This window comes from Agrilus planipennis, unplaced genomic scaffold (genome assembly GCF_000699045.2).
Source record: "Agrilus planipennis isolate EAB-ADULT unplaced genomic scaffold, Apla_2.0 scaffold32, whole genome shotgun sequence".
NCBI classification, from domain to species: Eukaryota; Metazoa; Arthropoda; class Insecta; order Coleoptera; family Buprestidae; genus Agrilus; species Agrilus planipennis.
The window spans coordinates 279218-294844 of NW_020439506.1; the positions used below are offsets into that span (position 1 = coordinate 279218).

The 15627-nt window shown below is 30.6% G+C and overlaps 4 protein-coding genes across 9 annotated transcripts in view; 2 read left to right on the top strand and 2 right to left on the bottom strand.

Annotated features, from left to right (window-relative positions):
* Nucleotides 1–117: 117 nt before the first annotated feature.
* LOC108735741 (28S ribosomal protein S28, mitochondrial) lies at nt 118–885 on the bottom strand. The gene is made up of 3 exons (XM_018467866.1): nt 571–885; nt 396–517; nt 118–343 (listed from the first exon to the last, which is right to left on the bottom strand). Exons 1-3 carry the CDS (start codon nt 778–780, stop codon nt 181–183), a joined length of 495 nt encoding a protein of 164 aa, XP_018323368.1. The 5' UTR covers nt 781–885; the 3' UTR covers nt 118–180.
* A 1309-nt stretch (nt 886–2194) lies between these two features.
* On the top strand, nt 2195–3598 carry LOC108735740 (type 1 phosphatidylinositol 4,5-bisphosphate 4-phosphatase). The gene is made up of 4 exons (XM_018467865.2): nt 2195–2391; nt 2488–2669; nt 2729–2938; nt 3010–3598. The coding sequence occupies exons 1-4, from the start codon at nt 2313–2315 to the stop codon at nt 3289–3291; spliced, it is 753 nt and encodes a 250-aa protein (XP_018323367.1). The 5' UTR covers nt 2195–2312; the 3' UTR covers nt 3292–3598.
* A 1540-nt stretch (nt 3599–5138) lies between these two features.
* On the bottom strand, nt 5139–8912 carry LOC108735739 (iodotyrosine deiodinase 1). Of its 3 annotated transcripts, XM_025979207.1 has the most exons (7): nt 8653–8912; nt 7980–8096; nt 6923–7150; nt 6527–6843; nt 5532–6472; nt 5354–5480; nt 5139–5275 (listed from the first exon to the last, which is right to left on the bottom strand). In XM_025979207.1, exons 1-5 carry the CDS (start codon nt 8663–8665, stop codon nt 6290–6292), a joined length of 858 nt encoding a protein of 285 aa, XP_025834992.1. In that variant the 5' UTR covers nt 8666–8912; the 3' UTR covers nt 5139–5275; nt 5354–5480; nt 5532–6289. The 3 variants fall into 3 exon arrangements, with proteins under 3 accessions (XP_025834992.1, XP_018323366.1, XP_025834993.1); XM_018467864.2 differs by having other exon boundaries at nt 5354–6472; XM_025979208.1 differs by lacking the exons at nt 6527–6843; nt 6923–7150; nt 7980–8096; nt 8653–8912 and having other exon boundaries at nt 5532–6289.
* An 835-nt stretch (nt 8913–9747) lies between these two features.
* Nucleotides 9748–15627, top strand: part of LOC108735737 (ribosomal protein S6 kinase alpha-5) — a 65819-nt gene continuing 59939 nt past the window's right edge. The window contains exons 1-4 of one of the 4 annotated variants that reach the window (XM_018467859.2): nt 9748–10591; nt 10712–10949; nt 11567–12112; nt 13281–13349. In XM_018467859.2, the coding sequence (XP_018323361.1) occupies nt 11905–12112; nt 13281–13349 (277 nt within the window). In that variant the 5' untranslated portion in view covers nt 9748–10591; nt 10712–10949; nt 11567–11904. Of the gene's footprint in view, nt 10950–11419; nt 12113–13280; nt 13350–15627 lie in introns of those variants that run through there. The other 3 variants (XM_018467858.2, XM_018467860.2, XM_018467857.2) reach the window with 3 other exon arrangements.

The window sequence follows — 15627 nt, forward strand, 5'->3', positions numbered from 1 at the left end:
TATTTAATTAATTTATTACTATGATAGAAATTGTTTTACAAATTATATTAATATCTTGCCAAAATAACCAGAAATGTGCAATTATAGATATTGCTAATGATCATGAGTAAAAAAAAATAAGATTGTATTTTTTTAATAAAAAATAACTAACTACAAAGTTCTTTCATTTCTTAATTATATTCAATTGCTGCTTTGATGTTTGTCCTGATGTTTGCTTTCTATAAGGCCTATCAAGTGGCAATCTGCTTCCAACAGAGTTAAATCCTTTTTATATCCCAAAAAACGTGACGATAGTTCAAGGTCTTTTATTAAAATCTTTACTTTTGCCCCTCTTATGTATTTCCTATAAAATGGCTGGTTAATTAACACCCTTTTGCAGATCTAATCTCACTCACTCTGCTTGTTTTTTCGGTCGTGGACAAACACAGTGAAATTTCCAACCAAAATCTATGTACAAATCATCCTCAACGACATGAAATATTTTACCTTGTGCAATTTTTCCTTCGGGATCTCCTAACTGAAAGCAAAGTAGTCAATGCCATCATCAGTGTACATTTTTAGAAATATTACATCTATAAACTTTGAATTTCTAAGCAGAGCAGAAAAAGTCATTTTCTCTTGTTGATTACTAGGTTTTCGTATATTTTGTTCAAATTTCTCAAAAGCCTTAGCATAACCTCCTATCCTGTCTTTTTTGTCGTCAGCAGTCTGGCTTAAATAATTGCAATGTAGAACTGGTCTAACATTGAAAAAAAGCCGGTAATGTTTTAACATAGACATTATAAACAATTACAGGTGCACTATTAACTAATTCCTTCGATTATATTCTTTGGTAGTGCAATTACTTGCACAACCACCATCCTATTCATGACTACTTCCACTACTTCCATAGACTACTTCAACAATAATGAATATCAAGCATCTATGACATAACCGACATAACATTTCGACCATTCTATGATTGTGGTATTCGATGGGAGTTCATAGATGCTGGGCTTTGATGAATATGTGTTGCTTTCGATTAAATGCACTTATAATTAGATAATGATAAGTTAGATAAGTTGAACATAATAGTACTACGAATACATGACTATGAAAGAGAGAGGATAAGTATTGCCACCAGAATATTCTATTCAGTAGCGTAACTAAAGTTTGTACAAATTACTAATATATGTTTACTAAGAGAGACATACATACAATTTATGGAATTTAAGCTATTTCTATAATGTAAATAGTGCCACATAAAACTTTTCAAATTTTAATTTGTTTATTTCACAACAATAAAAAAACCACTCGTTTTTTTGAAGTGAAACTTCTTTACTTACGGTAGGGTAAATTCGTTTCATGCGAGTTGCTATGTAACGAAATCATGCAATGGATGTCCCCCCTCTACTCGGCCACGTAGTCGAGTTCGTAGTGGTTATCGCTTGAGCCGCGAGCGCGCTTAAATGCAACGTTCGTTACAGGCAACTACGGCATGTATAGTGTTGTAGCCCTAACAAAATGTATGAATGTATTTGTATGTGTTTGTGTATGTGTGCCTACACTCTACCAGAGAAGACTCTACACTCGAAACGACGCCACCGTCGCCAATTCCTTAACCCCTATCCCGGTATGTTTGTGTTTTTGAAGAAGTTTCACTTCAGTAGCGTGTTGTATAACATGAGGATTTTAAACGTCTTGTCCATTGCTTTAAGCAATTGGAAACATAATTCAAACTGTGAACGCTGCCTGCTTGTACTTTTATTTAAGTAGTGCTACTAACATTAAATCGATTAAATTGAATTTTTTAAGAGAAGATTTCTAATTTATGAAACAATAAGATTTCGGTAAAACCTCTGTATCACAGCTTTTTCGATAAAGCCGCGATCCGGAAATTTTACCAATTTTTCTTGTTGGAAATGGCTTAAAATGACCTAATCATGAAAAACTTACATCAGGAGTTTAACCGTTAATGGCAACTACCAAGATAAACTATTAAGTGTAAAAAATCAAATAAAAACTACTCAAAACACTTTCATCTCGATTATTTCATGTGTTTTTCTTGATTTGGTCATTTTAAGCCATTTTGAAAATGAAAAAGTAACATGTTGTTAGGCATAGATGTTAGGAGTCTCTATGGAGTCTCTGTTACCTTTTGTATATCTATTATCTATGGACTCTGGCCATATCAATATATCCATAGAATATATCAATGATTATGAAATTGTCAATAACAGCTGTCTTATAAGAAATTGTGTTAATTAGAAAAATATTTTTTTTCTTAAAATTGTTTCAAAGTACATAATTTCATTAGTGAAGCAGCATTAACGATGGGAGACAGTAATGATGGCGAAAAACAACCATTACTTCAACTTGATCAACCTGAATCCCAATACGGAGATACGAACGGTAAATTTTCTTTGTTATTAAACAGTACAATTACTAAGGATAAAGAAAATTGTGAGTCATTCACGCATTCGTAATTTAATTTGTAATTTTCTATAGAAACTCATACTACTGTTTCCCCAATTGGTCCTGATGAATTACCTCCACCCTTTTACCAAAACACCACTTCAACAGGAATAAATGTTCCCATGGTGACTTGTCGGGTATGCCAAGCAATGATTGATATTTCTGGCAAGCAAGATCAGCATGTTGTGAAATGTAGTCAGTGTAATGAAGCCACTGTAAGTAAATTTGTATGTGGCATTTTCCAGTTGGATTTTTCTGCCATTTATGTTTTAAGCCTATAAGGAATGCACCACCAGGAAAAAAGTATGTGAGGTGTCCTTGCAATTGTCTTCTAATATGCAAGAGCTCCTCGCAACGAATAGCATGTCCAAGACCAAACTGCAAACGGATAATAAATTTAGCTCCAAGTCCTGTTACACCTCCAGTTCCTTCGATGCCTGGAATGTGTAGAGTTACCTGTGGACATTGCAGAGATACCTTTTTGGTAAAGAAATTTCCATATATTTATTTGATACCTAGTTGTTAATTAAAAATTTATTTGCAACCTTTTTACAGTTTAATACACTGAACAATGCTTTAGCTCGTTGTCCACATTGTCGTAAAGTTTCTTCTGTTGGTCCTGAATTTGCAAAGTTTAAAAAGAAGATATTTTTCATCATGGGTATGATATTACTAGCCATAACAATTGGTATAACTGCGGGAACTTACACAGTGGTTAAAATACATGGTGCAATTATTGTGGCTTACATAGGAGGTTTTATTCTTTCCATTTTTTGCTTGGCTAGGAGCATTTACTATTGTTTTATGAAAGTTAGTACCATTGATGGGCCCATGTAATTTAATTTATTTTGTGATATAATGGTGGTGACCTCATACTTTTCTTTTTGTAAAGATATTGTTATCTATGCAAGCTTTAGACTAAGTATAAAGTTTAAAATATGGCCATAGTAATAAAAATTGGTGTAATTTATCTTCCCTACATATTTTCTTAAAGTGAGTTAAGTTTATATGTTTAGTAAATCATTACACTGCACACTCTCGAGAAGGATCTGAAGGACTTATAATGAGTAGTGGGTAAAAATTAAATTTCAATTCTTGATTTAAAGATTGATGCCAAAGGTTTGATAATTTGTTAAAATTCTGTTTTTTTTTTTTTAATATGTATATATCATAATTCTCTNGAAGTACCTAGGTTGTCCAGCGTTTAAAGACCAAATAATTATTTCTTGTTAAGCGCAATCTAGCTACAGTTAACAATTAAATTGATGTAATAATAAATGACTTTCTCTTTTTGATTCGTTAGAATTTTTATTTTTTTAAAAAACACTATAAGTAGGTACGAATTTGTTTCAAGCTTGATTATAATGTTTCATAACATCTTGATGAAGGTACCTAGTTCGTAGAGATAAGTGGACCTAACCAATAGCTTGGATTTGTATCTAAAAGTGACTTATTTTGTGCTACTGACATACATATTACAAGTGACCTACTCCGACAAGAAATTACTGGTGGATTGAAAAATAAACCGTGTTTCTTCTGATATTTTTAAAAATATCGGCAAAATTATCACTTTATTAATGAAATAGGCAAATACACATTTAACTTGATTGTTTTTAACATCTTAAATGTATTCCCAATTTTGTACTAATATGGTGATTGTATATTAGTGTATAATACAATAAATGCATACCCTATGAATTTAATAACGTCTATGCAATTATACATTCATTATATTATTATATACATCCTTTAATCTAAAACTGTTCAGATTTTTTTTTGTTCTCGTGGAAGAGCGGAAATCTTCAAAAGACACCCAGCCGTGCGTACGACTGGGTAGTGTCGGATTCCCGAGGAAGAAGTCCTCGGACCTACTAACTAAAACCCCTCTACCTCAGGCCGTTCCAGGATCAATTAAGGTCCTCTTCAGCCGAATTGTTCTTTATGTTTATTAATCTCTTTATGTAAACGTAAAAATTTGAAGACAGAAACATAACGTTAGTCTCATATAATGTGAGCAGCTTATCAGCTATGCCATCTATACCGTGAACAAACTAAACCGTTACTTATGAAAACGAATGTCCATTGACTTTAAAAATTGATATTTACCGTTTCTATTACATCATTGCATTAATCCCCTATATATTTTGTACTTCCCCAGTCGTCCCCTATATATTTTGTACTTCCCCAGTCGTGTTACTCGGAGAAATCTGTTTTAAAAAATATTGAAGATTTTTAAAAGGTTTTATTAGGTAGAACTATACATATATACAGGCGCTTTAAATGTAGACCCACTTGAAAGAAGAGAAGTAATATCAATTTTATGGCCCTGATTGTCATAAAAAAGAGGAGCTATTATTAAAAAAATAAAAGATACTCAGAAACACATTTTTTAGCTGAAACTGATATAATTACTGCTCTTGCAATTTTTATTGTTTTTTAATGGGTATGATTTTGGTGTTTTATATTTGTATGTACGTTTATTTTGTTAACAATAATAATAATAAACACCTATAATAAATTATAACATTCGTTATCGTAAACAAATTATAATGTGAACAACTGTTGCCTTCTTCCGTTCACAGTATGGAGTGTTTACTATGACGTATAAATGCAAAAATCATTTAAAATTTGCTCCTCAATGCGGTACATTAATATTACTGCTTCGTGGTAAAAGTACAAAAGTATACAAAACCGAAAGTTGATTTTTATTAAAAACTAAGTGTACAATAGGTAATTCATTTTTCGCGTCATCTACAAATTCCAATACTTTTATAGATTAGTAAAAAACGTAAATTTAGCGTCTTCTTTTCTTATCATCTTGCTGCAATGATAAAAAAAAATTAAACAAGGAGATTACAAATAATGTTAATATTATTTCAATAGGTTTGAACCAATGTACCTTTTCACTAGCTCCTGGAAGCCCACATAGAACTAACTTATTTTTAATTTCTTCCGCATCCAGTTGTTTATATTGTGCAAGATCTTCCAAGAATATCATATAATCGTCAAACTTTATAGCATAAGCTCTATAAAGAGAATGGGTCGCTTTATGAATAACCAAATGTAAAAGTACATACTTAAACTTGCTAAAGCAAAAACCTGTATCAGTTAATGTAACGTTTTTTCCGTCAAGTATTTTTGCTTGTTTCATCCATTTATCGCTTTTCGTTAAAGTTATAGTTTTTCCATCCGCAGTCTCCTCGCCATAACGTGCAAAATTGTAAAACTGAGATTCCATGGTAAATCCACTTGTTTCCGGATTTGCTTCTTCTGCTTCGGTTGCAGTTGCCATTTTTGATGGATTTTTTTTATTTCAAAGTTTACGATATGATACGATGCTTATTATGTGTGTACACAGTAGGTTTCATTTTTAAAGAGCAAATATTCTTGATATAAAATTTAAATTCAAACTTATATTACATGCACACAAACATACATAGTAGCTGTTTAAGTCAAAAAATTGGAAAAGTCAATTTCTAAAAATAAATATTTCCGGAGTATTTGATCGCCTCCACATAATTACCGTGAGTTAAAAGTTTTTTTTTTTCTACGAATAAAGCGATAATTTTCATTAACAACTAAAGAAATATGCGACTTTTCTACGAAAAAAATAGAATAATATCACAAATCAAATGAACATTTTCATTCTTATGGATATTTTAATTGGTGACTCTGCAACAGCGTAGTAATTAGGTAATTGCACTCAAAAATATAAAAAACTGAAACAATGATTTATTGAATATCGGTATCCAAGATACGAAAACTGTTCATAATAACTACTTTGCAGCTGTTTGTTCCGTTACTACATTGAATTAAATAAGTTAATAGAACTATATCAAAATTCTATCAGGATTTCTTCGAGGGCTTTTCTCTTCAAATCTGGTACTGTACAATTTTCAGCTGGATATCCAACTGGAAGAAGTAATGACAATTTTTCGTATGTTGGTCTCCCTAAGAGCTCCCTTATTGCCGGACCACAATTTAGTGGAGTCGATACAAGGCTTACTAATCCTGCATTCTAAAAAATACCTTCTACAGTAACTTAAATCTCTTTGTCTCTGCAAACGCTTACATGAATTGCTGCTAGAAGTATTCCAGCAGATAAGCAGACACTTTGTTCGTTGTAATAATGCAATCTTCTTTGACCGTCATTTTTGAAGCTGTATGTTTGTTTGAAGATTAATATTAAACATGGAGCATCTGTCAGGTATTCCTTAATCCAATTCGTCTTTAATGGTTTTAAATCTGTTGTCCAAACTTTACCCATTCTTTTCTTGTAATTTATTTCTTCTTCTGTCTCTATAATTGTGCGTATTTTCTGTTTCATTTCCTCTGAAATGACGCAGATGTAAGTCCAAGGTTCTGTATGGGCTCCACTAGGCGATGTTCCTTAAATTTGGGCAATTTCAAAAATGTTTTTCTGATTTCAAGTGCCGCAGAATTTACAATTTACGATGTAATACAGTACCTGCTGTTTTAATTATATTATGGATTATTTTCAATGGTACAGTTTCTTTACTAAAATGTCTTACAGAACGCCTGCTATTCAATAAAACATAAAAGTCTTCAGACCTTTTCAAACTTTCGTCCACTGATAATCTTCCAAATTTCAACGGAATATGTTCTAGTTCTTCAGGCAACGAAGGTATCAAACCATCATCTTCCTCACCCTTATCATCGTTTTCAGCATGGATTCCTTTAATTAAGTAATTTAAGTATTTAAGTATTTATTATCCAGATAATATATTTACAGAGTAAATATCTACAGAGGGGGTAAGCCCTGTTTGTAGACTGGAGAGATGCTATTTTATATAGCTATATAACTTATGAATAAAATTAATAACAATAAAGTAATATGTAAAATTTAATAATTGGTAAAACTTTTTACATTTTGCATTAATGCATGTTTCATAATAATTGCACCGTCTACAGTGTTAAATATTAGCTAATAAGATTTCTTTTAAGTCGTAATTTTCATATTATAGAAAAATAGTTGAACATAACGGTTGTGTTTAAGCAAAAAGCATTTTAATGAGTGATTTCGTGGAATCAGAGGTCGAAGGAAATGAGGTAATTATAGTTACTAAATACTAAAGTACTATATAAGTTACCTATTTTGTATATTTTTTATTANCAATATCAGTGTTCGTACCGAATATAACGATTCCTAACTTTGAATTTTCCTTCTAGAACAATAAAATAATATTAAAGTGCGTTTATTTTTTGTGTTATAATCTATAAGGCCATTTGGTCCAACACTGTTTAAACAAAATAAAAAATAATCCTTAAACCTGTTGACAATTCAATAATATGTTGAAGATATCGAGTGAGTTAAACGAATTTTATTTATAAACATGTCATTAAATAAACAAATAATTCGTTAGTATTACAGCTTCTATATACTTTACTTCAAATATGTACTTCTAAATTTCCGTCAAGTAAAAGTAAACTCAATCACAAATTTAATTGTTGTTTTTATTTAGAACCTACCTAGATTTAATTATTTATAAAGATAAATTACTTACTATCAATAAAATTTTCACAATTTTCCACCTTCCAAATTTTATTATAAATGAAGCAGACAATCCGTAAAAAAGGGTACAGAATAAAGGTAAACGTTAATATGTAGTACAAATTATGACCTGAAAATGTCTTATTTACAAAGATCAAAAACAATTCCTGTAACATGATTGTACAACTACTATTAATGCAATGTAGGTATAATGTATACTTTACAAACTAATGTATGCAACATATTTACTTATATTGTTAATCAATGACGAGTTACTGACCTAAATGTATTTATTTATTTTGAAAATCATGTGACAAAGATTAACATAAGCTAGGAGAAAGAAGCAATTTCAACTTTCTCTTACAACAAAAACTACTTTTATTGCCTTTTAGTTACCACGAACGATACGAATTAACTAAATCAGGAAACATTAACTGATAATTAGTTCGGCTGATTTTGAAGATACTCAAATTTACTTCATAATAATATCAATTATATTATAGATAATTCAAATTTCATTAAAAAAATAATTTGTTTGAATAAATTCTATGGACTAGTTAGTTTCTAAAGTTACATACTCAAAAATTACAAATTAATACTTTGCTATTGTTTCTATTATCTTTAAAAAAACATTAAGAATAGTAGTTTGTGATAAATTATTACCACAGCTGGTTATTGTGGCGTACCTACGGAGGTCATTATTACGATACTAACGACCAGAATAATTAAAAGATAACTAATACAATATGTTAATATACATTTAGAGGTTGAAGGAAAACATCAGTATTTAATGTAATTTTTATTGCCCACACAGGGCACAAATATACGGATTATTATGAGGCTGAAATCCTACGAATAAACAAACGGTAAAGGTCTAGATAGGAGCTCTTCCCTACCACTTTACCATAAAAAGTTCGTGGCGATCTCACCGCCATAAAAAGTTATGGTGGTTGAAAGTTGATTATTTTGACAATTTTAAATAATTATTTTCAAGCGGGTGAAGGTGGGGGATCGAAAGAGGATGGTCACTTGAACAAAACCCGATAACATAACCTAACCTAACCTATTGATAAAGTATTTAAATAATGTTTTATATAACTTTCTCAATATTTTTATGTATTTTTCATTAGTTTTACCTTTGAATATTGTTTAAGAATGACTATATAAATATTTACATGCCTAGAAATGTACAAAAATTGGCATATTTATTAACTTTGAACCCCCATAACTTTTTATGGGGGTGAGACCGCCACGAACGTTTTATGGTACAGTGGTGGGGGAGACCTCCTCTTTCGACCCCCCCCCCACCTAAACAAACATCTTTAAGAGACTTGCTAATATTAAAAGGACTTGCTGTAAAGACAAATTATTTATCTTCAACTATAAAACAGAGACAGGATATCGCCAGGAAGTGGCATTCGCTGCTCACAGTAGTATTTTAAATTTTTAAGAAGACCCTATAAGGGTATCTACGATGCAGCTTATAAATATATATACACGTGATATAATAGGCACGTAACAAAATTAATAAAAAACATTAACCAGACGTCTGGTAACTACCAGGAACGTAACGTTTTTGATTTTTTTATTAACTTACTTACATATTTACTGCTTATTATACACATTTATAAGCGTAGTCAGCGGAGACAGTACCTCCATTCACTTTGTCAAGTAGATATCTTTGTTAAGCTTTGTCAAACATTTAAAATACTATTGTTGTAGCAAATAACACCAGATGGTGATATTTTGCCTGTTACTTGATAATATATTGTTCTCCTATTATACAACAACTTCGTATTAGTAACCCGTTTATCAATTCATTTGCCGATATTGTTTGTAGTGGTCACGAGCTGATGAGAACTAATAAGTCGACAATTGCGGTCCACGTGTAGTCCTTCTTTACGTATGAAACAGTTAAGGAAGTAAACTACATATTTACGAAATCGTAATGAATTCCTTTATTAACTGATGTCATTTACACGTATCAGTAATATAATATCGATATTATTTATTGCTTATAGGTTTTCGGAAAAGAGAGAGAGAGCGTGGTTATACACCTAAACTTTAAAATTTGAAACGAAGGAGAATTCGTACCTAATTATTAAATAAACGTGAAAATCGATTTAGCAATGTCGCGATTTAGAATAGTCCAGCAACAAGTGTGTAAGGAATGCCGTACATGCGCAAATATTTTGTTTAGATTATGGGAAGGTTTCTCAAAAGCTGTGTGCAGTATTTCTGTTCGCTAAATAAATTGTTTGAATCGTTAAAAATTCAATGTCAGGAACAACTGCGGCAATTACAGAAATATCTTGGTTGCGTCCTTGTGTATAAAGAGCGCAAATATTATGTATAAGTACGTTTAATACATCCATACATGTGTATGTTAAGAATCCATGAATGTGCAATCAAAAAATAAAAACGAATTGATATCAATATCAGTGTTCGTACCGAATATAACGATTCCTAACTTTGAATTTTCCTTCTAGAACAATAAAATAATATTAAAGTGCGTTTATTTTTTGTGTTATAATCTATAAGGCCATTTGGTCCAACACTGTTTAAACAAAATAAAAAATAATCCTTAAACCTGTTGACAATTCAATAATATGTTGAAGATATCGAGTGAGTTAAACGAATTTTATTTATAAACATGTCATTAAATAAACAAATAATTCGTTAGTATTACATGGTAATTACAAATTAATGATGGTGTAAACAGTGTTGTTGTTTCTGTTATTGTAGTAATAATAACTACTTTGCATTCCAAAACATTTATTTGCGCTGAAGATAGTGAATTAATAAGAAAATATCGATGAGAAATATTACGTAAACGAAATGGAAGCTTCAGAATTAACTGGGAACAGTTTTAAAAAGACACCTGTGCCACTTTCAAAAACACAAACATCACCGTCTATCAGAAATATGACGCAAACAGTAATAGTTTCCTTAGATGAGACTGTGAGGCATAATATCACGTATGGTAAGAAGTCAGTTAAATTAATTTTATTAATTAATTATTAATGTCTGCAAAATTTTTTAAAGAAATAGACAGCTTTTTAACTAATTTAAATAAAACTTTAATTTCCATTAATCAAATGTATTTAAATTAATGCATTTTAGTTTTGGTTTTGTCAGGCAACCTATTAAACACCTTTATGTAAGGGAATGCCTAACTGTAAACCAATGAGTTTTTTAAAAAAATTTGTTGTCTTGTAATTTTTGCGATACTTTGCAAAGTTTAATGTTAAGAAGACGCATGTTTGTGGTGAACAAACATTGCTGCCGATTTCAAAATAATTTTCGAAACGTCTTTGTAATTTATGATTACGGGATATTGTTTATCTTGAAATTTAAACATCAGCTTCTTCCCTCCTTTCATTCCGTAGGCTTGTCCTTGTCAGTAGGTGGGGGCAGATCGTCATTACGAAATCCGAACTTATACGAATAGAATGAAAATGCAGAGCTACTCGTAGTTACTGCGGGTACGCGATTGGCGGTCGTGTTTACGTTTATGTTTTTAAACCGTTATATATTTTTTTGCGACATTTGTTGTGTTAATACATTTTAGTTACTAATAATCGTTTATTTTTTTATCAGATAAGTGATGCAATTCGGATATTAACACTTGAACGACAGAATTGTGCATTAAAAAATGTGTGTTTCCCAACTTAACCTCAAATTGGGATTGACGTATAAATGTTAACCAAAAGCATAATAATAAATAAATACAATTATTATGTTAATCTTTACGATTGACGTACTTTTGCTTTTTAATTTGAATATTATAACAGTATGTGTTTATGATCTACTTTCGCTATTCATTTTGAATAATATGCTGAATAATGACGTCTCCTTTATGAAAAAATTGTGATAAATTGTAAAAAATAGTGATAAACAATTGTTATTACTTCGAATGTACAATACTATTAGAAAAAATGCGTTACCATAAAAAGACTAAAGAAAGTGGATTCTTCGAAGGAGACTCATCTGAAAGTGAATGGTGCACAATGGGAAAGGCATTGAAAAGAACTAAAGTTTTTACTACATCATCTAGTGATTTAAATAAGAAAATTGGTGATAAAAGCGAATACACTTCAGAAGAGTTGGAAACACACATAAAACAGACCGAATGGTCTAAAAAAGGTATTTTTTTACCTGTATATTTGGTCATTTATGTCGAATTGTACATGATATCCTGATAATATGATAATACTTTTACTTCATAATTCTCTCAAACAATATATAGTTGCGTATAAATTAAATCAGAATAATATAGGTAGGCATTATGTTTATTTTTCAAGCTTTTCTTTATACGCAAAAATAACTTGCGCAATTGATACCTGGTAATAAAAAGTTTTTGCTACAAATTAATATTTAATAGGTACCTAGGTATTGAATGAAAAACAGTAAAACGCTAATTAAATAGAATATCATAATTTTGCTATAATTAGATCTAGTACATTTTTGCAAGGAGACGGGCCTTTTTGTATTATCTTTAAAAGTATTGTTTTCGTGTACATCTTTGGAAATTGCTTTTTAAATAGCTAGTGCACTTAATGCATTTAACAATGTTTCATAAAAGGCAAATAACGATATAAATCACTTATTTGTAGGTAGATACATACGTATTTTCTTAATATTAAGGTCAAGGTATTATTGTTATACTTTTTTTATGATGAGAACCAAATGTTACTAGTTATTCCAGCCAGTTCTAATGTACCGTATCAAAAAGTCTTAACAAAATACCCAATTGAAGGAAGTACCTAGGTTGTCCAGCGTTTAAAGACCAAATAATTATTTCTTGTTAAGCGCAATCTAGCTACAGTTAACAATTAAATTGATGTAATAATAAATGACTTTCTCTTTTTGATTCGTTAGAATTTTTATTTTTTTAAAAAACACTATAAGTAGGTACGAATTTGTTTCAAGCTTGATTATAATGTTTCATAACATCTTGATGAAGGTACCTAGTTCGTAGAGATAAGTGGACCTAACCAATAGCTTGGATTTGTATCTAAAAGTGACTTATTTTGTGCTACTGACATACATATTACAAGTGACCTACTCCGACAAGAAATTACTGGTGGATTGAAAAATAAACCGTGTTTCTTCTGATATTTTTAAAAATATCGGCAAAATTATCACTTTATTAATGAAATAGGCAAATACACATTTAACTTGATTGTTTTTAACATCTAAAAGAGTGCAAATTTGTTTATTTAGTTAGGAGTGTATGTAGCTATTGAACGAGATTAAAAACTGCTACGACAGTTATTAAGAATAGTTTTTAACTATTTTATTTTTATTTCAGTTAATCTGTCCGGTGTGGGACGAGTGGATATGTCAAACTTTGAACTTCTAAAAGTCCTTGGAACTGGAGGTATGTGTCGATTTATTATTTCTATGTGAAAATCCAATTTTAAATTTACACGAATTTCTTAAAAGTAATCAAAATTGAAACATCTATTTGCATAAAAAATGCTTTGTAAAAGTTTAATTATTTTAAAGAATTGTTCACTTTGTGTGACATTGTTATTGTTAAAGCAAAATGCATTGAAATTAGGAATATGGACGTTTTCGAACATAATACGTATATATGTTGGTTTAATAATATTTTCGATTAGTGTTTGACGACCAAGCAGTTTATTAATAGTTATAACCTTTGCTTTTACTTTGTTCAGATGATAAAGAAATGTTTTTGCGTTTCGGCTGTCGTTGCACTCTCAACAACCCACCTTCATTCAAAAATACACGGTTTTGGCGAATTTATAACCGCATGGAAACGATATTGTTTGCTGCGATTTAATTCTGAAATAAATAAAAATTTGAATGATTGCATTTACTTTCTACACCATACACAGATGTGTATTAGTTGTAGGTACCTACATATGTACTTAATGAGTACTTTTATAGCTTGTATATGTATTTTTAAACTGGTACAATATACCCAGTGCAATTATTTTTAAATAGTTATGCAGTATTTACGTGACCTACTTGTGAGTTCTTTTATTTAAATTTCATAGTCTTTTAAAATCTTCGCAAAACTAAAAGGGGTAAATATTGTTTGGATAATTCATAAACGTGAACATTGTTTTTCTAATTTTTTTTACGCATGTTTTTATAACAAGAAATATAAATGTAGTAGTAAGTAATGTTCAAAGCACATACCTAATTGTATTTGTGTAACACATTACCAATACAAGGTCGTATCATGTATATTATGTATTGTCGTTTACTGCTTTGGGTTAAGAGTTAAGGTCGTTTTAAAAATAGAATTTTATTAAAATAGGTAAATAGGTGCATATATGCACATAATAATTTTAATATAAAATATCTACATTAAAAGAGAGAGAAAAGTTAGAGAAGGTTAGAAATGAAAAGGTATTAGAAAGAATATGAGAACAGAAGGCGTCAGTAAGAAATAGGCGAGATAGATTGGTAGACAGGTTTGGCATGTTTAAAACACGTGTTTTAAATACAATCTAAATAATGCATGTTCTAAATTAGTGTTTTAAACTGCGATTAAAACACTGTTTCCAAACATCACATGTTAAACATTATTGAAATTCTTTCGGCTAGAGTAAAAGTACTTGCAAAGGTCACTAGTTTTACAATACCCCTTTTATTTGTACACTTTCAAAATACTACTTTTCTTCTGGCAGGTCTGAGCAGGTCTGGTTCAGCTAAAACCTTAGTATCTATTTGAAACCTTTTCCCTTTCAACTGATCCTTGGATTTGATAAAGAGTAAAGGCACAGGGAGCTAGATAAGAACTATAAGCAGGAATTTCAAGTACTTTTACTCCACCGCTATCCAAAAACTTGATTCATGCATGGGTGCATTATCGTGATGAAAATGCTAAATGTCCATTTTCGAATTTGGTTGAATTTCTTGAAGCTTGGACAAAAAGATTTCGTTTATTTACCAAGGGGTGGTTACAGTACGTTAACTTTTCAATACTATTCGTTCCAAAATACCCCGCCGATTATTGATACTATTTGAAGTACCAGATTCATGCTTTTAACTTTTTTTGACATTAGTTCATTCTGACGTCCCTCGAGATCGTGCGGCACCTATAGCGTACAAACTTTTTTACTTCAAAATATCCTCTAACTATTCGTGCTGTACGTCGATTTTCCTTTAACAATTTTGATACTTTTACGACGTTTTCTGAACGGAACGCCCTGATCTTGGAATGACATCAAAGTTACCACGATAAACTATTGTGCGATATGGACATTTTTCACTCAAAACAATTTTCATTTCTTTTACACACTCATCTACGGGCAACTTACGGAGAAAGTTGTAATGCATAAAAACGCACGGGTCGTCACTCGACCACTTAGACATTTTATTTATTTAGAAATATTATTATCAGCTAACTAGACAAGTAATATCGACTTATATGTATACGAACTGTCAAGATATTAACTGAAGTTTAAGATAATAACATATCTAACTACCCCTTTAGTAGAACTAATGTATTGTAAGACCTAACTGGTGGACTTTGTATTGGTTATACATAGTAGATATCAAAGAAAACATCTCACAGGGTGGGCATGTTTAAAACGCTACTAGAAACACGACTAACTAATGACGATAAAAAAAATGTTTAAAACAAGTTTAAAACGTGTTCAAAATAAATGTAAAAAAAATTA

What these genes read in the sequence shown, in the direction of transcription:
- LOC108735740 (XM_018467865.2), top strand. Translation starts at nt 2,313, where the DNA reads ATGGGAGACAGTAATGATGGCGAAAAACAACCATTACTTCAACTTGAT. An exon ending in CCAATACGGAGATACGAACG is followed by an intron (nt 2,392 to 2,487) that starts GTAAATTTTCTT and finishes AATTTTCTATAG; the next exon opens with AAACTCATACTACTGTTTCC. An exon ending in GTCAGTGTAATGAAGCCACT is followed by an intron (nt 2,670 to 2,728) that starts GTAAGTAAATTT and finishes TTATGTTTTAAG; the next exon opens with CCTATAAGGAATGCACCACC.
- LOC108735741 (XM_018467866.1), bottom strand. Translation starts at nt 780, where the DNA reads ATGTCTATGTTAAAACATTACCGGCTTTTTTTCAATGTTAGACCAGTT. An exon ending in GAAATTCAAAGTTTATAGAT is followed by an intron (nt 518 to 570) that starts GTAATATTTCTA and finishes CTTTGCTTTCAG; the next exon opens with TTAGGAGATCCCGAAGGAAA. An exon ending in CGACCGAAAAAACAAGCAGA is followed by an intron (nt 344 to 395) that starts GTGAGTGAGATT and finishes GCCATTTTATAG; the next exon opens with GAAATACATAAGAGGGGCAA.
- LOC108735739 (XM_025979207.1), bottom strand. An exon ending in TTGTGAAAATTTTATTGATA is followed by an intron (nt 7,151 to 7,979) that starts GTAAGTAATTTA and finishes ACTTAATTAAAG; the next exon opens with GAATCCATGCTGAAAACGAT. An exon ending in TAATATAATTAAAACAGCAG is followed by an intron (nt 6,844 to 6,922) that starts GTACTGTATTAC and finishes CCCAAATTTAAG; the next exon opens with GAACATCGCCTAGTGGAGCC.